The 23,106-nt window shown below is 45.3% G+C and overlaps 1 protein-coding gene across 7 annotated transcripts in view; it reads right to left on the bottom strand.

Moving 5' to 3' along the window:
* Positions 1–23,106, bottom strand: part of LOC309325870 (sodium channel protein type 5 subunit alpha-like) — a 214,569-nt gene that overhangs the window by 86,836 nt on the left and 104,627 nt on the right. For all 7 annotated transcript variants that reach the window (XM_081834160.1, XM_081834161.1, XM_081834162.1 and 4 more), the window contains one exon: positions 2,327–2,791. In XM_081834160.1, the coding sequence (XP_081690286.1) occupies positions 2,327–2,791 (465 nt within the window). The remainder of the gene's footprint in view (positions 1–2,326; positions 2,792–23,106) is intronic.

Genomic DNA, 23,106 nt, shown 5'->3' with positions numbered 1-23,106 from the left:
GCAAGGGGACCTGCCTAATGTGAATAGTTCATACAGGGCACCTAGTTAGATCTGTTGGGTCACTGCTATGTGAAAACTGTGCAAGGACCCTAAGGTGCTCTCTTCCCTGCAGTACGCAAAGGTCCTGTTGGAGATGACCCCCAAATATGAAGAATTGAAAAAAGGAAAACAAAAGAATTGAAAATCCTTGGGCTAAGTAGCTGATGACCTGCACATTGATTCCAGACCCCAGAGGCTTCTCAGTGAGAACCCCTTTCCCATCTCATCATTCTGTTGTACCCCTCATCCGCTTTCCCCTATGCATAGGGTTGAATGGCCACAGCTGGAGAAGAGGAAGGAAATTTGATGGGAAAGTGTGGGGGAAATGGAACAGAGGTTTTGCTTCCCTTTATTATGCGGCACAGCCAGACACTTCCTAGCAGAAGCAAAGGTGTGAAGAGGGCACAATATGCAGAGGGCTCCATAAAAGCTTCTGTTGCTGGAGGAAACAGGTCTTGACCAGAGAGTTTTGGTTCCGACAGGAGTTTGTGAGCAGACCAAATGCTGCCAGCCCTTTCAGTCGCTGATCAATTCAAAATTTCCCACAAAATTTCCCTAAGGCCTGAGAAAAAGTGTTAGACAAGGGAGTCTTCCGGTGTCCTCTCCTGTCTTTTACGCGCTCACAACTGGCAATGTTTCACACACATTCAGTCTCTCTCTCTCTCTCTCTCTCTCTCTCTCTCTCCCTCTCTCTCTCTCACACACACACACACAATCTCTGTATGAAAAATGGGAATGCCATGAAAACACCCACTTCAGTGCACAAGATAAAAACCCTATCCAACTGCCCCAAAGACATCAAAAGCACATTAAAATGTCAAAAAAGGAGACAAGATAAGGAACTCATTTACTGCCTTGTCTTCCAATGAAACATGCTGCCCCCTTTCCCTACACATCACCCCGAAGTAACATTTCAGTCTCTGGGATTCCTCAGAAAGAGATTCACAATACTGAGGCCTTGGCGAGGCTGATCGAACCAAGAAACTTTACAACCTTCTTACAAAGAGGCTCTCTTCCATTTTATAACTTGAATTATCGACAGCCATTTTTATAGTAATCACTTTCAAACATAAAAGCATTCACAGGGTATAAGAAACTGAGTCACACTATGACATTCTCCCCACTCGAAACTCCAAAGCCTGAATAAAAGCCCATCTCTACTTTGACAAGGCTTTGAAGGAAACCACAACGCAGGCAGAAATGACGTTTGGAAAACATCTATTCTACAAAGCTGCACCAGTTTTGTGTGCTTTTTACTGTCATGGCTTTATCTAAAGAATCCTATGTATTGTAGTTTCATGCGGATACTGAAAATTTTCTGCTTGGGATCCCTAGATCCCTCACGGAACTACAGTTCCCATGATTCCCTAGGGAGAGGGAATGACAGCTAAAATTAAGCCAGGGGTGTAGTGATATGTCCTTGTAGGCCACAGAAATTGTTGGAAGCTTGCTGAGAGGAGTTTGCATGGAATTAAAACAGATAGACCAAGGGACCTCCAGATTCCTAGACCTTCGGTCTCTTTGCTGACCTCCCTATGCCTTTACAGTTAGACTGATACATCCTAGGTTTCATCCAGTTTGCAACCTCCTCCTCCTCCTCACACCTCTCTCTGGGACCTTGGCTCTAACCTCTAGAAACAAAGAAAGAAGCATAGCTGCCTTTCCCTTCTCCAAATTAGCTAGCTAGCTTAAAACAAGAAACTTTTTCTATCCGAGTTATGTGTTTCCTATAATAAACACCATTATTTTCTTACTCTACAAGCATCTCTCTGTGCGTGCAACTGAAACATGCAAAGTCTACTCTTTAGCCAAATTCACGAGCCATACACTGAACTCTCTGCATACCAAAAAGCTCAAACACATTATTTCAATAGAGACAAACATCCCTGTTGTTACCAGGAGGCGCAAGCCCAGTAATATACAAAGAGGAGTTGGCCTTAAAAATTATATCCAGCTATAATATATCTTCAAATATACTATAATGCCAAGCCAAGCCAAGGGAGATGCTATGGCCGTACCCGTGGATGTCCAACCTGCAGTTTGGGTGCCACTTCTGGCGTAGGTCTGGGCTTGTGAGGCTACCATAGATTAAGGATCAAATTGCAGCCTCTTCCGCCAGTGCTGCCCCACTGCTAGCAACAGAGCTAAGAAGACAAGAGAAAACCTCCACCCCACAGCGTGGGAAGCCACATAGGATGTGCTACAATAGCAGTGTCTACCACACTGCCTCCAAGCCCCCAAAAGTTGTTCACCACATCAAAGAATTCCTGAAGGATGAACAGCTTACCTGGTCCGTTTCCGTAAATGTGCTCTGCTCATCATCTTCAATGTCAGACTCTCCCGGAGCAATGGGGACACAGATGGACAAGTTTGGGTTGGTCATGAAGTCATCGTTGTGGTCCACCTGCTGCTTCTCCCGGTTTCCCTCAACCCCGTCGCTAGCGGTGTGGTTCTCCTTGTGGTGGTCCTCTTCCTTGCCAAACTCCATGCCCGTGTGGTTGTTGACGCAGTTGTGGACGACGGCTGGGTTCTGAGCCGCAAGCTTCATCATGGCTTTTTTTTCAGCCGTCGCCTTCGGCTGCCTGAGGACGCTGCAACAGAAATCCCACATGGCACGTTTGGCGTAATTGAGCCCCCTGTTGATGCGCGCAAAGGCGAGCTGCAGGTTATTCATCTCCCCGTCTTCATCCGGAGCAGAAAGGTTATCGGCACTGAAGGAGCTCAACAGCAAGGCAAGGAACAGGTTCAACACCTGAAAGGAAAGGAAAGGGTGTCAATCATTTTGTTTGGGAAATGGCCATAGCTCAAGTGGTAGACACAGTGTTTCTTAGACCTGGGCCTCCAGGTGTTGTTGGACTAAAATTCCCATCACCCCGACCACTGATCGTGATTACTAGGGATAATGGGAGTTGTAGTCACAGCTTGGGACAGGCTTCCTGAACCCACCCTCCATGCTGCAAGCCCAGATTTTATCACAGCACACAGAATACATACACACCTCACCCACACTCATTTGCTCACACAGGAGAAGGGAAAACCTGCCCAAGCTTCATTCATTTTGGGAATTGAATGACCTACTTTAAGGGGAACCCTGACATATGGCGAGAGAATGCCTTCGACCACTGCAATAATATTCCTCCTTTCGCACTGTGCTCATTCTTAATTTGCAGAGTTAATAGAAGTGCCTCCAAAATTAGGTGATTTAAAAGAAAAGAGCAGGGGGGAGGCGGGCAAAATGCATTTTGTTTTTGTTATATTTATATCTCACGACATTAATGCATGTGGAATGAGTTATTTCGGATCTATTGGATTTTCAATGTAAAGGTCTTAGATCAAGAGAGTCCAGATGGGAGGGACTTCCAGAATGTCCCCTTGTTCTTTTCACACATCTTGAGAAGCAGAGCCCATCTCCCCTACTATAGCATCAAAAACTCCCTACAGCAGACCATAGCTGGGAAGACATTTTCCCTTAACACTGAAGTCATTGGATCTGGGGAATTCCACCAGCAGCAGCCACACATCCCTCAACTGTGTGCCTAGCTGAAGTTTCATTACTTCCTTCCATAGAAGTGATCAGATTGGTCATGGGTCTAACTAGAAATTGGGGAAGGGAGACCATCAGCTTTGTTCCACCCCCTTGTCCAAGCTGTCAGAGGTGGCCCTAACTTCCTTCTCAACTAGCCGGCAGAAACGCCACCTTAAACTTCCACTCGCCATTGGCTGGAGGAAAAAGAGGGTATCAGCTTCTGATTCAGGCTCTTGATTCAGCCTTCCAACCAACTGTTAGAAGAAAATTCAGATGAAAATTGGCAAGGGATGAAACCTGACTCTCCAAAGACACCCAAACGGCAGAAGACAAAGTTGCAGGAAAGCAAAATCCTGCAATGCTGAAATCCTATACTCCACCCCCCACCCCGCAGAGACCACTGGAAAATTTCTGAAGGTCTTGATGGACCACTTAATGATTTTTCTGCCTGTTGTAGTAATTGCATTGCACTGTGCCACATGTTGTATGACATTTAATTGCATTTCTGTTGCTTCTTTTATTTCCTATGTACTGCTGCAAGCCACTGCAATCTCCAAGATACGGTTTATTTACACACATATATAACCTGAACCTCTGATGGAGGGTCTCACAGCATTAACACTCCAAGAGGGCCTTGCTTCTCCCATGGCTGTGGCCTTGGATCCAAACAGAAATCTGCCATGGCTCCCTGATTCTCTGCTTCAGCTTGCTGCGTTTGCAGACTGCCATTTTTTCTCTCTTAGCTCACATCCCTGCGAACTGCAATCCTAAACAATTACTCTCCTTCCAGCTCTGGCATTTGTCCTGCCAACTAACCCAGAGCTGAGGAGATGGGGCATACCCTTTGCTGACTGGCACAGACTTTGCCTTCTTAATGGCTCATCACCTTGCCTTTTGTTCTCCATAATGGCTCTTCTCCCTGTTGATTTCCTGAACCAGAAACTGGTTTGGCCTGTATTTTAACGCCTTGCTAAGCATCTGGCAGCCCATTTTAATACTCCAAACATTGATTAAACTCTAGGAACTTAGGGAAGGATCTGGCACCCAGGAACTTAGGGGAATCAAGGTGCCCACAAAATCATAGCATACTGTATCCTGCAGAATTCATACAGTAAGCAATAAAATACAATATAAGAAATAAAAGTAGCAATAAAAACACAATTATAAACAACTATGAATATGCAATGCCATCTCCTGTCTTCTACCGAAAATCCACCTGAATGAAGCTCATCGACCACTTGTGGTCCACCAGCCATTTTGGGAACCCCTGCTATACACCTTTCCCTGGCTGATAGTTCCACTGAATACAATTTGACTTTATTCTGAGCAGGCACACACTGGATTATGCTAAAAAGATATCCATTGAGAGCATTTACTTATCTATTTAGAGCACCTATTGAGGGCTGTAGAAAATTTCCCATCTAAAATCCCAAAGAGCTGCTAACAGTCAGTGTCAATGATAGCGAGCTTGATGGACCAAGGCACTTTTCTATGTTCCACTGGCAGAAAAATAGGGGTTTAAAAGTATACCACAATTATCTTTTTTATGTCAGCTGAGCCTAATTTGTTGCAAGCCACTGTTCTGTGTGTCTGCTAATTGAGAGATTGCCAGACAGAGTCCTTTCCTTTTGCCTTTGTTCATGTGGAAGCAAGCATCTGTGGTGCTTAAGAAGGTCTCCACCCTGAGGGGAATTCCCTGAGGGCTGGACCGGGACATCAAAGCATATTTAGGACTTTAAACGTCAGCACCTGGAATTGCCAGGGGTGGCCCAGGGCAGTTCTTCCAGAATAGGTGTAATATGGCTGTAAATTGCTTTGAGTTGCCTTGGGCAAGGTAAAGCGACTAACAAATATAATCAATAAATATTATTAAATAATATGGTCCTTGCGGTTAGCCACAGTTAGTCACTGGCTCGCAACATTCTAAACCAGCTACAGCAGCCTTCCCCAACCTGGTGCCCTCCAGATGTTTCTGACTACAGCTCTCATCATCCCTAGCCAGCACCACCACGGTCCTTAACATCTGGAAGGCACCAGGTTGAGGGAGCTTGAGCTAGAGTTTCAAAACAGTCCTCAAAAGCAGTGTTTCCCAACCTTGGGCCTCCAGCTGTTTTTGGACTACAACTCCCATCATCCCTAGCTAGCAAGACCAGTGGTCAAGGATGATGGAAATTGTAGTTCAAAAACAGCTGGAAGTCCAAGGTTGGGAAACACTGCTCAAAAGCATCTCCATGTTGAGTGCGTGACAACTGTCCAGTTTGGGGGTGACCAAGGTATGGACAATATATTTTGCAGGTATTCCCTGTACCATGAAGTCTACGAAAGCAGAGATCCTTAGGTGTCTGAATACCAAATTCCATGTGGCATTCCATGCCTGTAGAACAGAAGACTGCTGTTCCTGGCATTTCTTGGTCTCTTTCGGTTTAATTACGAAAATCCGTGCCTAAGAACTCCTGCAAGCCAGCACGACCTTAATTACACCGCTACCACTCGATCTGAAGTATCCTGTCATTATTAATCCATCAGGCACTCACCATAATCACCATGATTAGCATGAAAGCATTTTGGCATCAATGGCACATATCCCATTGTCCGGCCGAAATAACCTCCGTCGGCCTCAGAACTGAACAGACAGCTGCTTGAATTCAATGAATGGGGCCGAAGCATAATCCAAAAGGGGGGCACGGAAAAAGCTAATTTCACAATAGTAAAGTGACCTTTTCAATCCCTGTAAATTTCGTGTTCGGTGTAGAATGGCTTCACAGCAGGGATGGCATTACGGGTACAAGAGTGAGCAGCCACCTAATACATGCATAATGTGGAACACAACACAAGTGACTGGCTCCGTTCCACCCCAGGAATTCAAGTTCCCACATTTTCAGGTTCTGCCATGCCAAGTGCATTCTGTAAGGAAAAGGAACAGAGGAGGCACCGCAGCTTTATGGCATGGAGAGGGAGGGGGGAGAAGCAAATGAAGTCGCCTCTTTCTTACAGAGGAGGGAGGGAAGAAAGTTATACTTGAATTTCAACCATCTCTGAAGAAAAGCCAGGAACCCCCGAACTTTCTACACAGAAAGTTCACCAACAGGTAGAGCTAAAAAAAAAAAAAAAAAAAAAAAAAAAAAAGCCAAACGTCCACAACTTTTGAGAGAGGACCCTTTTGTGGTAATTCATATTCCAAAAATCCTCAATCACAGTACTACATCCACTGATAGCAATTACCAGAACCTTTTTTTTTTTTTTTTTGTGAGAACAGGGTGACAGTGACAGTCCTATCAATTTTGGTAGGGAAATTGGTGTTACTTTTTCTCAGAGATCTTTGTCTCATAACAAACATGGAGGATAAGGCAGTAATCGATGGCTGCAGCCATCCAGTTCTTTCCCTAGGGGCAGATTCGCACCATAAATGTAAAGCACATTGAATGCACATTGAAAGCACATCACTTCCCCCAAAGAATCCTGGGAAGTGTAGTTTTCTTCCCACAGAGCTACAATTCAAGGCACCCTTACCAAACTACAGTTCTCAGGATTCTTTGGGGGGAAGTCATGTGCTTTAAATGTGTGCTCGGTGTGCTTTAAATGTATGGTGTGCATCTACCCTAAATGGCCTCGGCCCAGTATACCTGAAGGAGCATCTCCACCCCCATCATTCTGCCCGGACACTGAGGTCCAGCACCGAGGGCCTTCTGGTGGTTCCCTCATTGCAAGAAGCAAAGCTACAGGGAACCAGGCAGAGGGCCTTCTCGGTAGTGGCACCCGCCCTGTGGAATGCCCTCCCATCAGATGTCAAAGAGATAAACAACTACCTGACATTCAGAAGACATCTGAAGGCAGCCCTGTTCAGGGAAGTTTTTAATGTATGACATATTAGTGTATTTTTTGTCTTTGTGGAAGCCGCCCAGAGTGGCTGGGGAAGCCCAGCCAGATGGGTGGGGTACAAATAAATAAATAAATAAATAAATTATTATTATTATTATTATTATTATTATTATTATTATTATTATTACCCTAGAGCTCTCATAATCTCTGACCACTAGCCATGCTAGTGGGAGCTGGAATCCAAGGAATGGATTTAGACACTAGGAGAGGTTTAGTTATTACAGTATTGCTTAAACTTGGAAGCAAAGGTTGATTTAACCTTCTAGAAACAATAATCCAGGATGCTTTAATGTGGAGTGGGTTTTCCTGGTATTGCCCCTTTTCTCCCCTTTAAAATCAACCACCACACACATATTGTTTGGGGAAGAAATGAAAGCAATGTTTACTTGCATAATCTAAGTCTCGAAGCAGCAGTTACAGCAGCAAACACGGAGGCAGGTTTATAACGACTATCTAAGTTGTGAAAATACAAAATCTAAGTTCAAAAAGATATGCAAATATGGTCAGCTTGGAAGAATAATGAAGAAAGACGAGGCTACCAAGGAAGGATGTATGAATGGAGTGCTACAGCTTCCTGCCAAGGCAAAGGAAGTGATCTCACAGAGTGATCTCTAGAAAAAGTGATCTCTAGAAAATTTTACAGGAAAACTCTGTAAGCCTCAGCCCCTTCATGTGCCTATCTGGCAAAACATGAATTGTTGGTTTGACTGCAGTAATGTCCAACACCAACAACATCTGGTGGGCCACAGGTTTCTCATGCTTACACTAAATGCTGCTGTGAGCATGGACAGCAGACTTCAAGGTCACTTATGGCTCCCAGCAGCCTTTTAGAGCTATTCATTTATCTAGCTGGAGGCAACCACTCAGTTCATCTGCACTCAATTTTAAGCAGGTGACCCCCTTCACCCAGGTACCTAGTTAGGCACAGAGGACCTCTAAATCTCTTTCCGCCATGTTCCTTATTTAAGTCATTTAAGTGTTCCCTTTTTCATAGCCGCGTAACTTTATCCTGGCACACCTGCACTCTTGCATAGAGAGTACTTTTTCATTCTAGGTATCGTTTATCATAGGCTATTTGTGTTCTCTTATAGACCTTTTATAACACACACACGTGCATGCAAGCACACACACACACACACACACAGATGCAGCATACTTAGAAGTCCATGCTTTTAACCAGAATAAAGTAAACATCAGTTATCATTGTTTGCCGCTGCTTTTTTTTTCTTTCTGAACAGCCTGTCTCGGAGTCATGAAGTCTAGTGTTTAGACAGATCAAACCATTTTATATGCAATGCCCATTTGCTTGCTATCTCTTCGCTTATATTGTCTCTTCTGCTGCTCTTACTGTGAACGATCTTTAACAATACCCAGGGCGCGCCTGCAGCTGTGTTTCCAATACAGGGATGCCTCGTGATGAATTAGCTCCTGCGCTCAGATGCTGCGCTACCTTCCGTGCTGTTTGGACGCTGCTGTTCTTGTGAAATGGATTGGCACTGGGTTTCCCGTGGTGCTGCTGACATAGCAAAAACCAGCAGCAGGTGGATGTGCACAGGTCTACTTTGGAATCAACCCAGAGTAAATAGATTTAATTTCCCGGAAGGTTGCTGGATGGCCACAAAATTAATAGGCCAGCGGTCGCCAACCCAGTGTCCTCCAGATGTTTGGGACCACTACTCTCATCAGCTGTGCTGGCGGGTTGCGGCTGATGGGAACGGTAGTGCAAAACTAGAGGGCACCAGGTGAGTAAAGCCTGGCCAAAGTTGTGTCCAAGGATGATAGATTCCATGGTGCAGTCTGAAGGCACCTACGCCTACCACCCTGCTGAAGCTAAGCAGGTCTGGTTCTGCTCAGTACTTGGATGGGAGACCTCTATGTTGCCTTGAGTTCCAGGATGGAAGAAACGGCAATCTATTAAGCCACTGCTCCCTTCCAGGCTCCTTGGACATCTCTCAGGAAGAAATGCACAAACAGGAGATACCCAAAGCTGCTCCTGTCCATCAATGTCCACCACGATAACAAGGCATCACAGTTCCCCATTTGTGATTTGAACCCGGCGTTGTTCAACAACCTGAGTTTGCAGGGGGAGAAGCCCTGTCACCTGAATTACATTGTCAAACCAGAGCAGATGCAACCTCTCTGTTGCTGTGGTTACTACCATTATTTGTACAACCATGCATTTCAAATCTGAATCCACACCCTTCCATCGCCGTGCATTTTATTTTTTGCTCCCCATTTCCTTTACTGCAGTTTGCCGGCAGAGAACGTAAATCTACATTCAAACAAAGGTTCTCTCTCGACTACAACACCAAACAATGCACAAACCCACTCTCCTGTTCCCCCCTCCCCTTCCTGCCAAGAGGCCCCTGTCTCTCAGAAATCGTAGAGGTTATACCCAGTGTTGACAGCATTCACTCAACACCTTGCTTGGGGTCGCTCAAGGCAGAAAATCCTCTTGTAGGTTTGAGAGGCGTGTCATCAAGAAAATGGATTTTCCTGGCTCAGGGAGGCTCACGGGGTGAGAGTGAAACGCAGCAGCATGTTTTTTAAAGAGCGCTGGGGCTGCTCGGCGTGTGCCCTCAAAATCTGAAGGTGCGTTTTATTATTTGTTGATTTATTGAAAACGTTTACACTTTACCTTTCTAGCACCAGCCTGGGGGACTCAAGGCAGCATCTCAAAGGGATGGATGTGGACTGGTAAAAATAAAGAAAACTCAGTCCTGAGAAGAGAGGGGCTCTGCGGTTCTTCTGGTCAGAGAGACTTTGCTCCGCTGGTACTAGATGAGGTTGCACTGCTCTCTTAAAGCAGGACTGTGGGACATCAACTCTTCTGGGCAAATGGTCGAAGACGATGGGAGCTGCAGTACAATAACATTTGAAAGGGCCAAAGGCTAACAACTCCTGCCCCAAAGGAAGATGTTTGTTGCTTGGGGGCACAGGATTCAGCTGTATTATTGTAGGGTTAGTTAACCCCTGTGGCACGAAGTGCCTTTCACCTGCTTAGGCTGGCAAGCTGACCGCAGTCTCTCCTGGACAGAGACAGCCTGGTCACAGTCATCCATGCTCTGGTGACATGAGGGGTTGATTGCTCTAAATGTGTTTTATGTGTATATTGCTTTGAAGTTTTGTGGGAAATTCAAAGATAAAGACTGAGCCCTCTGTGTGTGTGTGTGGACCCAACCCTGAGCAAACACTAGCAGGCTCTCTGCAGCTGCCTGAGGACCAGGTCAGGTTATGTCCCTACTATTGTCTCCTCTGTTTTGGATGGAAGTCTTCCCCATCGCCTGCTGCATGGTCCTGTAGCTCCAGGTAGCAAATGTGGTGTCCTCTAGATGATGTTGGACTCCAGCTCCCATCACCCTTTGCCACTGACCATGTTGGCTGGGGCTGATGTGAGTTGGGAGTCCAAAAATGGCTAGAGGGCACCTCCTTGCCTATCCCTGCTTTAGATACAGATACTAGGAATTGATCTGTCACTGAGCTACAGCTACTCTGCACTTGGGCCAGCAGAACTGATAGCCAGAAAGTGGATGGCAAGCAAAACCTTCTAGCCTTTATGTCAACATATTGAGTATCTCCCCTTGTTTACTAAAATTGATAGACTTAGTGGGACTGGGATAGCTTCAACCAGCAGGGCCACCTGTGCTTTGCCTATGCCCAGCACAAACAGATCAGATTCCAGGAGACAGTCATTTGCATAATTTATTCCAATCACAGAACCTGGACATTCTGCAGTGCAGAATTCTGGCTTCCATGCTGCAGAAATTGTGTGTGTTCAGGTACAAATGTAGACACAGTCCTGGCAAATATGCTAGATAAGGTCCTTGTGAGAACACTACTATGGCTCTCTAATTTCTGGAATGGCGAAACACTGAATCAATTCATTCCTGAAATGCTGAAGCCAAAGAGGCTGCAAACGGAGATAGTACTGAAAGGCAATTTCATTGAATCAGCAATCTTACAGCTGCAAGAGGAAGCCAGAGACTCTGCTATCTAATCCATCTCCTCTGTGCCAACAGAGAATCATTCCTTGTAACAGGGGTATATTTCCTACGTCTTTTGTAATATTGTCAAACCCAGAGTAAAGTTTATAAAAGGACGCACTCCTCCCAAAAGCAATTTACATGACCAGTTATCTGCTATATTGTTCCCTTTTGGGTTATTTCAGCTATTTGTGCTGGGCTAAGAGGCTTATTCCATCCCTCCCAGCCCACTTCCTCCTTTATCCCGTGCTGAAGTCATAATCCCATGCTTTTGACATCCTATGCTGCTGATGCTGGAATGACGGAGAATTCACAACTTCAAGCAGCTGGCGGTGAGCCTTATAGCCGAGCAGAAAGAAAAGCCAGGAAGTAGAAGGAAAAGGATTTGAGAATAGGACAGTACCTAACCACAACAGTAAACCACAGCCCACATGCCACTATCCCAGGCAAGCAACAAGGAGTGGACCCCCTTGTTTTTGGCAGAGATTCACAAGTATTACTGCTGCTTTATTCCAGTATCCTGCCCGCCTTCCTAGAGAGCCCAGCATGGCTAACAGCAGCCATAAAAAGCTTTCCTACTAGTTACCTGTTATGTGACTGCCACCAATTACTTCTCCTCTTCTGAGTTCCCCATCATGTGTGAAGTGCTTGGGGCAGACACTTCTCTCCTTTGCACAGAGAGACTCCTTCCCCTGCAGATCTTCTCCAAATCCCAGTGCAAAGGTACTAAGTACATCTGTGTTACTGACAGAGGGCTTGGGAGAAGCATAGGGTCTTGTGCTGTGGCCAGGGCAGGCTGCAGCTTTGAGGAGGCCACGGGTATAGAAACCTCTGGTGGTTGAGTGGACCTTCAGCTTGAGCAGGTGCCCATCTTTTGACCAGGCAGCCTCTATCACTACCCACAGGGTTCCAGAGTTGATATAGCACCACTCAGGTGTATGTTGCGAAACTGCAATGGAAGGTGGCACCACTAAAGGGGAACCACAGTAGCGGCGGTCCCCCATCAGCCATGTTGCTTCACTGCCCCTGGCAGAAGATAAGAAACATCATGTGTCTCCGAGTGCTTCAAAGAGATGCTTGTTGTTTCTTACCTGCTCGAAATCTGAGTCAAAGGAGAGCTCTGGGGGTAGGATGTGCATGCTGTGAAGTGTCCTGTGCATCAAATGGGCAGGAGCGCTTCCATGTGGCAAGTCGATTTTTGGATCTGGCTATCAACCTGCATTCTGTTTGGGTGGTTCACAGGCTCAAGAAGCCTGAATAAGAATTCTAGAATACAAGGTGCCCATTTCCTTTGATGGGGGCATGACTGTCTAGAACAGGGGTCAGCAAACTTTTTCAGCAGAGGGCCAGTCCACTATCCCTCAGACCTTGTGGGGGGGGGGCGGACTATATTTTGAAGAAAAAATGAACGAATTCCTATGCCCCACAAATAACCCAGAGATGCATTTTAAATAAAAGGACACATTCTACTCATGTAAAAACACGCTGATTCCTGGACCGTCCACGGGCCGGATTTAGAAGGTGATTGAGCCGAATCCGGCCCCCGGGCCTTAGTTTGCCTACCCATGGTCTAGAACGCAGCACTTTTACGGGTATGAATGAATGAATGAATTTATTAATACGGTCACAGACCAGCGTCAACACACACAATATCACAGATCATAAAAAATATCAAAAATACAAGAGACAATATGAATATAACAAGGATTTAAATATAAAAATTAAAATTAATTGTTAGCGTGCCCCCTGTAATTAACATTTAGGGGTTTAGTCATTATGGGATACCACTTGCTTCCTGCGATTGATTGCAGACGCACAGAATTTAGCTACATTTAATGTAGTCTTGGGATTCTTGTCCTCTAGCAGTAGTTTTAAACTATGGTATTCCGATTCTTTCCTAGACTTTTGCAAAACAGGTGTAATAAAAGTCAAACGTATATCCTCATAAAGACGACAACGTAATAATACGGGTATGTTAATATGGTGGCTTCCCACATATTCAATCTGGGACAGGGCATACACCCTGAAGAGCAGGAAATGTCCAGGGAGGGAGAAAGCAGGTGCAATTCGGGACATGCAAAGGTGTGCCCACCTGCTCAACACACCTCCACAGCCAATGCCAATTCGTGCCTAGCAAGTCTGATAAGCTACTTTCATTCCATACACTTCAGAGAGAGTGGTCAACACATACCCTGAAATAAAGGGTAACTAGCGACCCTGAAAGGAGCAAAGGATTCAGTGTACAAACAGGCATATCGTGCTGCTGATTTAAAAACGAGTTCTGTCTCCTCTACTTACCATCCTGCACTCCCCGCTGTTTGTAAATTCCCTTAGTCAACAACTCACAGTCCCTCTGGGCCACAACTGTGCCAGCAGCTGTTTCACTAGACCCCACCTTCATCTCCCACAGGAAAAAACACACATCTTAGCCTGTTTTTCTATGCAGTCCTTGGCCTAATTTCAAAAGCCTTCTGCACTGAACTCCGACAAGATCTCTGTTCTTCTCTCACAAGCCTGCTGGGCAGAGATGGGGATGGGTGGTGGCAGAAAGCACTGCTTAGCTTCAGCGCCACCCAAACTCTGCAGGAGGCCCCTGGCAGATTGAACCATATAGAACGTGGCTCTTGACTGGGAAAAGGTTGCCCTCTGGCTGGATCCAGTAGGGTCCGCATATTCCCTAAAGAATTCACCTGAGCCACAAGGCTTATGTGGGAGAAATCAATGGGTAACAAATTTGTATCAACTGCATGGCATCACAAGCTCAGACTGATAAAGGTAGAAAATGGGGAGGCAGGAAGGTTAGTTCATAGGAAGAAGCTAGGTGTTCCATAATAGGTAGTAAAGGTAAAGGGACCCCTGACCATTAGGTCCAGTCGTGATTGACTCTGGGGTTGCGGCGCTCATCTCGCTTTATTGGCTGAGGGAGCCAGCATACAGCTTCCGGTGAAACCAGACCAGCTTACGGAAATGCCATTTACCTTCCCGCCGGAGCGGTACCTATTTATCTACTTGCACTTTGACGTGCTTTCGAACTGCTAGGTTGGCAGGAGCAGGGACCGAACAACGGGAGCTCACCCCGTCGCGGGGATTCGAACCACCGACCATCTGATCAGCAAGTCCTAGGCTCTGTGGTTTAATCCACAGCACCACCCGCGTCCCTTTCCATAATAGGTAAGCCTGCATAATAAATTATAAAATTGCCCAGTAGCACCTTAGAGATCAACTGCAGTTAGGATGGAGTGAGAATAGGGCAAGAACATCCAAATGTGAGTTCATCTGCACTGCTGAAGGGTAAAAGAAAAAGGGCAATATTTTCTTGTGTGGAACAAGCCAAACAAGGGAAGTGAGAATTAGAGTTCATTTGAAAAGGCTGCACATGGGCATTTACAACATGACACAAACAAAGACAGAAATGTAAAGAATCACATCTAAGGACTGTTTGGAACTTTTGACTCAGGGGCAGAACATGTGGATGACATCTGCGGTGTGCAAATGACAAATGCTTGGGGTATCCATCAAGCCCAACATTAAGGGGAAAGGGGAAAGAGGGAGAGCCAATCAGGGGAAGGCAGGTTCAGAGCTGGACTACGAAGCAGCTGCGTAAAAAAGGAATGGAGAGATAAGTTTGGAGGGATTGTCTTGGGCTTGGACTGTGATCTTTGGGGCTATCTTCTGGTGCATGCGAGATCCCAGGTTGACAGGTCGCCTTTACTAGTAGAAGACTGTCTTTTGAAGTATGAGAAACCTTTTATCTGTCACCTCTGTCTGCTTGTGCAAGGGAGTGGTTGTGTGTGTGTGTGTGTGTGTGTGTGTGTGTGTGTGTGTGTCCTCAATAAAGCTTTTATCAAACTTTAAACTTAGTCATCTTGGCTGTACTAATTTGCGTCTGGATAATTTGCGTCTAGATAATTTGAGTCTAGATTCCCAGGGACCAGGGAAAGCAAAATAGCTAGGAGGTTTTAGGATGCCTTCACTCCAATCCTGATACCAACTTAAACACCCATGGAATTCTAAAACTTCCTAATTTTTAAATATCTTGTTTTTAAGACTCTGTGGTGAAGTTAGCAGTTTTTAGCTCCTGTATTTGATAGTGATTTTAGCTCTTTAATTTTTAAAAAATTATTATACTGGTGTTTGTAGGTTCCTTTTTGCTTGATGCATTTTTAAGCTTATTTTTTTAAGGGTCTCCCCATGATGTCTAGATAATTTGTTTTTTGAGGCAAATTATAAATGCGAATGATAAATAAATAAAATTAAAACTGAACTTGCACTCCCATTATGATTAACAGTCTCCCGTTGATTTCAATGAGATACAATTAACTTTCACTGAATCGGGGGCACAGCCTCTTCTATCACACAGAATCCTGTTCAGGGTTTTAACATCTTATATCAATATGCCTTCATAACTGTACATTACTGATTGGGGATATTAGCACATACCAGAATTAATGGTGGACACCATAATTCATAGTGCAATCCACATCAAGGGTGTAAGTTGTGAGTGATTAGCAAGCCAAATACAACAAGACAACAACAACTTAATCATAATCATGGATGTTGCCCATGAACTCTCAGAGGACTACATTTTAACCAGAGATTACGATGCTAATTTCTTGTTGGGCTGTGGACTACAACAGTGGTCTTCAACATTTTCAGATGCAAAGGCCACCATTAACATACATTTGGGGATCCATTATTTAACTTTTTACCACATATGGTAAAAAGCATGCATTTCTCCTAAGATACACATTTTTGCATTCAATCTCACTGATATTCATGTACTACTAGTGAAAAACTGCACATTTCCCCATTAGTATTTTATCCATGTTTCCCTCTAATATGCATGTGTCTGTATACTTTCTAGCAGGACAACTGCATTGCAAAATTCGGGGAAACGCAAATTTCAAAGGATAGCTGAGTTTTAGTTTGCATATCTTGGGGGGGGGCATGTGGATCAAATAAAGCAAGTAAATTCCTCCCCTATCCCTGCAACATAGCCCTGCCAATGTCTTAACCAAGCTGCTTAAATGCAACTATCTTAAAGCAATGCAATCACTGCTTTTCGTTTGAAGATAGTGTAGGGCTAAGAAGAAACAGTGGGCAGCCACTCTCAAGAGAGGAAACTGGTTTATTTTTCATTGTGAAATGTATCTGAGCTCTGCTTTAGGGGATAGCTAACATTAAACCCCACTGCTTTGGTTCACGCTGTGTTACCTCCAGAACATAGTGTCCTCTTTCTCATAATGCTATTTGGAAATCAATAACAAATTCCTTCACTTTGTAAACATTTTATAAATGCAGAGAAGCATGGACCAGAGCCATCTCCAGCCCCAATAAGGAGATGGCTCTCTCGGTCCTCCACTTCAGAGAACCTCTGGATTCCAAAGCAAGGTTTTCCCCTGCCTATTTTGGAAATGACGAACGTGGGGTTAGGCTACGAAACCGGGGACAGAAGCAAAAGGCCAAGACTTGAATCTAAATGAGCACCGTGGCTGTACAACTTTTCAGAACTGAAGTCAAAACAATGAAACACTGATATGACCTCAAAGAACGGGAAGCGAGCAAGCGTAGACTTCATGATCAGGACAGCTAATGGTCAATAGGCAGCCTGGTGGGCTTCTGAATTACATGTGCAAGTCAAATTGTCAGCATGTGACAGCAACCACATCCCTGGAATGGTTTCAATGGGCCGTGAAACCAGGTGAGGTAGCCAATGGGTCTCAAACCCTCGGTGAGTTAGGGACTTCCTCTGCATGTGAAGACAAGCTCTGGCAGATTGAGCAGATGAGACCAATACAGTGGTACCTCGGGTTAAGTTTTTAATTCATTCCGGAGGTCTGTTCTTAACCTGAAACTGTTCTTAACCTGAAGCACCTCTTTAGCTAATGGGGCCTCCCGCTGCCGCTGCACCACTGGAGCACAATTTCTGTTCTCATCCTGAAGCAAAGTCCTTAACCTGAGGTACTATTTCTGGGTTAGCGGAGTCTGTAACCTGAAGCGTCTGTAACCTGAAGCGTATGTAACCCGAGGTACCACTGTAGTGGATCCAGTGGTCAAGAAGGCGGTTTCTGCGCATGCTGTACTGGGAAGTAAAAGGGCTGATGGGGTTCATTAATCTGGGATGGGAGTCCATGTAGGAGAAGGAAAACTTTGACCCTTGCAGGACATCTTTGGGAGAAGAAAAGGCCAAGGATTAAACCATACACAAATCCGGAAGCAAAGTTTCAAAGATGGTTGGATGGTACCTTCTACACCTCCTTCCTGCAGCCAAGCTGGTGCCAAACATATTGCTCTGCTTTACCTTGGACCACATTGGCAAAGCCTAGAGGGAGGTCTTGTTGTTTGGGCAGCCCAGGACCTCCATACACACTGCTCAGGGAGGTCACCTTAGTGCAGCAGAGACAGTGGTTTGACTTCACCCCCTGAGGCTCCTCCATTGTCTCTTGAGACAGACGGATGCCAGCAACAACCCCCCAAAGAGGAGAAACCTTCAAACATGTAGTCCTCCCTTGTTTGTGGCACAATCTAGAAAAGAGCTTTTCCACTTGATTCTTACGAAGTATAAACTTATGGAGTAGAAGCTTGTACAAAGCGTTTTATAAAGCAAAACAGAAATAGTAGTGGATGTGCTACTTGGGTCACTGTTCTTCGATCCACAACCAATGTCCCATAGCAGTTAGAACAGCCTTCCCCAACTGGACACCCTCCAGATGTCTTGAACTACAAGTCCTATCAAGGGACGCGGGTGGCGCTGTGGGTTAAACCACAGAGCCTAGGACTTGCTGATCAGAAGGTCGGTGGTTCGAATCCCCACAACGGGGTGAGCTCCCGTTGCTCGGTCCATGCTCCTGCCAACCTAACAGTTCAAAAGCACGTCAAAGTGCAAGTAGATAAATAGGTACCGCTCTGGCGGGAAGGTAAACGGCGTTTCTGTGCGCTGCTCTGGTTCGCCAGAAGCAGCTTAGTCACTCTGGCCACATGACCCGGAAGCTGTACGCCAGCTCCCTCGGCCAATAAAGTAAGATGAGCGCCGCAACCCCAGAGTTGGCCATGACTGGACCTAATGGTCAGGGGTCCCTTTACCTTTACTTTACCTTACAAGTCCTATCAGCCCCTGCCAGCTGCATCATACATGCCTGTTGTACATATTACTGAGGCAATATATATGCCAAAATTCAGCAAGCAAGTAAATGGAAAGCATTTTTATTACATTACAACTGAAACAGATTTTATTTCACCTGGAAATAAATAAATCTAAATAAAAATGCCAGCCACAGCGAGGATTTTTTCTTTTCTTTCTAATTAAACACATTCAACTTGGGAATTCCTTGAGAATGAAAGGAGAGAGGAAAGGGCTCGCTTTTAATTTTGTATCCATCTGGTTTTCAGAAACTTTCCCCTTCACTTTCTCCCAGTTGGGCTTTACGGCTGTTCTAATTTGATGTCATTCGTACTGACAAGAAATAGATTGGTGCCAGTGTGATCCTGTGGATAGAAAGTTGTGCTCCGACATATAAGGTCTCGGGTTTGTATCTTTCCTCTGCTGCAAAGCTGTTCTAGACACAGAAATCAATTGATACAGTCCTCTTGCAGAACCGTGGCACCTCAGAATGCGCAGAGGGTCTCACTTGATGAAAAGGCCCTTCAACGTTAAGATCTTCCTGGGTATAGAAAGAGAGCAAGGATACTTTGGAATAGGAGGAACAGACTCCTCTATCCACCCTGAGCTGCAAAAATCCCTCACGATAAATTTAATGCATCCACAACTAATTGAAAGCATTCTCTGATAATTCAAGGGCAGCCATCTCCCTCAGCTTCAGTTCCTCAACCCAGTTCATTACAGTGGTACCTCAGGTTAAGAACTTAATTCGTTTCGGAGGTCCGTTCTTAACCTGAAACAGTTCTTAACCTGAGGTACCACTTTAGCTAATGGGGCCTCCCGCTGCTGCTGCGTCGCTGCCATCGATTTCATTCTCATCCTGAAGCAAAGTTCTTAACCTGAGGTACTATTTCTGGGTTAGCAGAGTCTGTAACCTGGATTGTCTGTAACCTGAAGTGTCTGTAACCTGAGGGACCACTGTATACTTTCAACTGTAAAGGTAAAGGTAAAGGGACCCCTGACCATTAGGTCCAGTCGTGACCGACTCTGGGGTTGCAGCGCTCATCTCGCTTTATTGGCCAAGGGAGCTGGCGTACAGCTTCCAGGTCATATGGCCAGCATGACTAAGCCGCTTCTGGCGAACCAGAGCAGTGCACAGAAACGCCGTTTGCCTTCCCACCGGAGTGGTACCTATTTATCTACTTGCACTTTGACGTGCTTTCGAACTGCTAGGTTGGCAGGAGCAGGGACTGAGCAACAGGAGCTCACCCCGTTGCAGGGATTCAAACCGCCGACCTTCTGATCGGCAAGTCCTAGGCTCTGTGGTTTAACTCGCAGCACCACCCACGTTCCTTATACTTTTAACTGTAGTAGCCTGCTTAATACTGCTGTTGTAAAAACGAAGTAAGGCTTCCGAAAAGGTTTGTAAATTGCTGTGGCAACTTTCTAAAATAATGTTATCCCTCTTCCTGAATCTCTTTACTTGACACAAGCAGAAGAGGGACCACCGGAAAGCTAAGGGAAGGGGAGATAATAGTCATGGAGAGCCTGTGGCCTTTCACCTGGGAAGAAGAATACTCCCTCTTCCTCAAAAAAGCAGCACAGAAAAGGATCTTTCAATGCAGAGTTGAGGGCTGGTGTGGCGGCAGCAGCCCATGGATCCATCCAACTGTGACATTTCAAAGAATACAGATACAGCGATAGGGAAAATTGGAACTGTCAAGCTATAGTCCCAGTTGTACACCTTTTTAAAGGCACAGGAACCCTGTCACAAAAGAGGGACAACCCTAGAGGACGCAACTACAAAATGGAAGAAAGCAAGCAAAAGGTGTCAGCAGATAAGAAGAAATAGCAACTCAAGCTCTGCCATAGCCCATCTTTAAAACTCAGCTGCTACAACACACAGTCCTGCCATTGGGTGGGCAATTCGCTACTAACCCCCATCCTGCCCACTTTCAACCTACTAAACTCTATGCACCGTTAAATTTTGTAGATTGCTTTGTAAAGTTGTTTCATCATCTCTTAGGCCTATTCCCGCAGGGCAATGTACATCCCACCCCACATTTTATCTTCATAACAACTGTGTGAGGCAGGTAAAGTTGAGAGGCAATTAGCGGTCAAAGGATAAGGTAAGCTTTCAGCTGCCTGGGGGGAATTGAAATCGAGATCTCCATGGTCTAAGTGCAACTTACAAAACCACTGACTCTCTCTAAAAGATTCTTTTTTCTAAAAAAGGAATTTGGAAGGAACTGGGGATGGGGAGCTTTAAATCCGAACCTTAACACAGCACTAGCAAGCAGAACAGAAGCAAACAAGCTTACAAATGGGATGACAATTGTTTTGAGTCTCTTGTGCTCGCTTGTGTCCCAGAATGTGCTTATTCATCTGCTAGAGCTTCCTCTCCTTGGCTAAGCAGGATGTGTCTGGAGTTGAATTCACTTTGCTTAATGAGGTGTCCAAGGTGATGTAATATACTCCGACTTTTCTCTCCTTATCTCAGACGTTGCCTTGGGCTTCCTGGCTGCTTCCCAACTTTCTTTCTAAGGCGTTTTCCTAGAGCTATGGCTGTGTGCGTGAGTTGTTCTGCAATCATGCCGGGATAAGCTGAAGCACTGGAACCGGAGCCCAATATTCAGCATCACAAGAACCTGTGCTTTTCATTCTAAAAATCTAAGCAAGCCTCTAGTCCTTAAGAAAGTAAAGATAAGTTTGACCGTGCATGAGCCTGCAGCCTAGCAAAGCCGTATAAAACTCTGGAAGTTTCACTTTGTGGAAAGAGGATTACTTCCTCACCCAGTGCATGTTTAATGTATGGGACTCATGGCCACAAGCTTTGGCAATGACCACTGGCTTTGATGGCTTTAAAAGGGGGACTGGTTACAGCCATGAACATAGCAATTGCTCCTAGAATTTATCTACACATCCTCATCTCACTGCTTCCCCGCACAGAAAACCACTCTTTAGCACTCAATCAGAGCAAACAGCAATTGGGTTTTCCACAAATTGCCATTTGCTCCCACTTAGTGGGGTTTCCCTGGGAAAGGCTCAGGGCAAGGGGGAAACCGTTCGGACCTGTGCTTTCTAAGGGACGAGCGGAAGTGTGGACAAGCCCTTAGTCACAGTAGGTATAGGGACAGCAAAAATCCTTTCTATAAATAGATATAATTCATCTGCAAAGTATACACATTTGCAAAAAACTACATTTCTGCTCTAATTCTGTCTTGTCTGTCCTAAAAGGAAAAAGCCCCCCCCCTTACCTTCCTAACATCCCGTCATGCTCTAGCGTGACCAAGAGAAACAAGATATCGCATGGGTCCATGCAGATCAAATCAGGATTGAGTCTCAATGTGTAGCAGGCTGCTAGAGGGGAGGTTTGTAGGCCCTTACCCCCAAATATCCCTGATGTACTCATTTACGTTTTCCCATATAAATGAATGGTTACTGCTCAATTTTATAGGGGGAAATTGCTGTGCTCCATTTCAGGACATGTTCCGCACAGCTTTCAAAGGTCCAGGAGCCTCTATCTTCTTTTGCATCTTGTCACCCTAGAATTAGCAGTCCTCATATCAAGGTTAACCCCTTGGGACAATATATTTGGAATAGAAGGGAAGCCCTTCGTTTACAAAGCCTTTGCCATTTCCCCTTTCACATAACACAGAATATTGTTCACAGGCACCGGAGGAATATGCAGTCAAGACTCAAGAGCAGAATCCACATGGGTCAAATGCTGGTGCAGCTTTTGCCCCGGAAGCAAGCGATTAATACAGTATTTTGAAAAGAGTGTAACAAGGTCAAGCAATTACAGCCCTGCGATAGAAGAACAGAAAGGAGACTGTGTGCTTTCACTCTCTAAACTTTAATGGGGGTCAGGGCGACCCAGGTAGCAACCCAACACATGGTGGAGGGTGAGGAATAAAGATTTCCCAAACACTGTACTTCAGCGTCTCTCAATTATGAACTGAAATGTGTATGTCCAGCACCAGAAGGAAGACATATCTTGGCCTGCAATTTAAAATCTGAATTATGAGACCAGTGTAAACTACACTGCATACTTCGCATAACTGATTCATCTTTGTTATTTTACATAATATAAATTAAAAGACGCCTGCTCCTTGGGAGAAAGGCGATGGCAAACCTAGACAGCATCTTAAAAAGCAGAGACATCACCTTGCCAACAAAGGTCCGTATAGTTCAAGCCATGGGTTTCCCAGTAGTGATGTATGGAAGTGAGAGCTGGACCATAAAGAAGGCTGATCGCCGAAGAATGGATGCTTTTGAATTCTGGTGCTGGAGGAGACTCTTGAGAGTCCCATGGACTGCAAGAACATCAAACCTCTCCATTCTGAAGGAAATCAGCCCTGAGTGCTCACTGGAAGGACAGATCCTGAAGCTGAGGCTCCAATACTTTGGCCACCTCATGAGAAGAGAAGACTCCCTGGAAAAGACCCTGATGTTGGGAAAGATGGAGGGCACAAGGAGAAGGGGACAACAGAGGACGAGATGGTGGGACAGTGTTCTCGAAGCTACCAGCATGAGTTTGACAAAGCTGTGGGAGGCAGTGGAAGACAGGAGTGCCTGGC

Source organism: Podarcis erhardii (assembly GCF_964252035.2).
Source record: "Podarcis erhardii genome assembly, chromosome: 12".
Lineage (NCBI taxonomy): Eukaryota > Metazoa > Chordata > Lepidosauria > Squamata > Lacertidae > Podarcis > Podarcis erhardii.
This window is presented reverse-complemented; position numbering and strand designations above follow the sequence as displayed.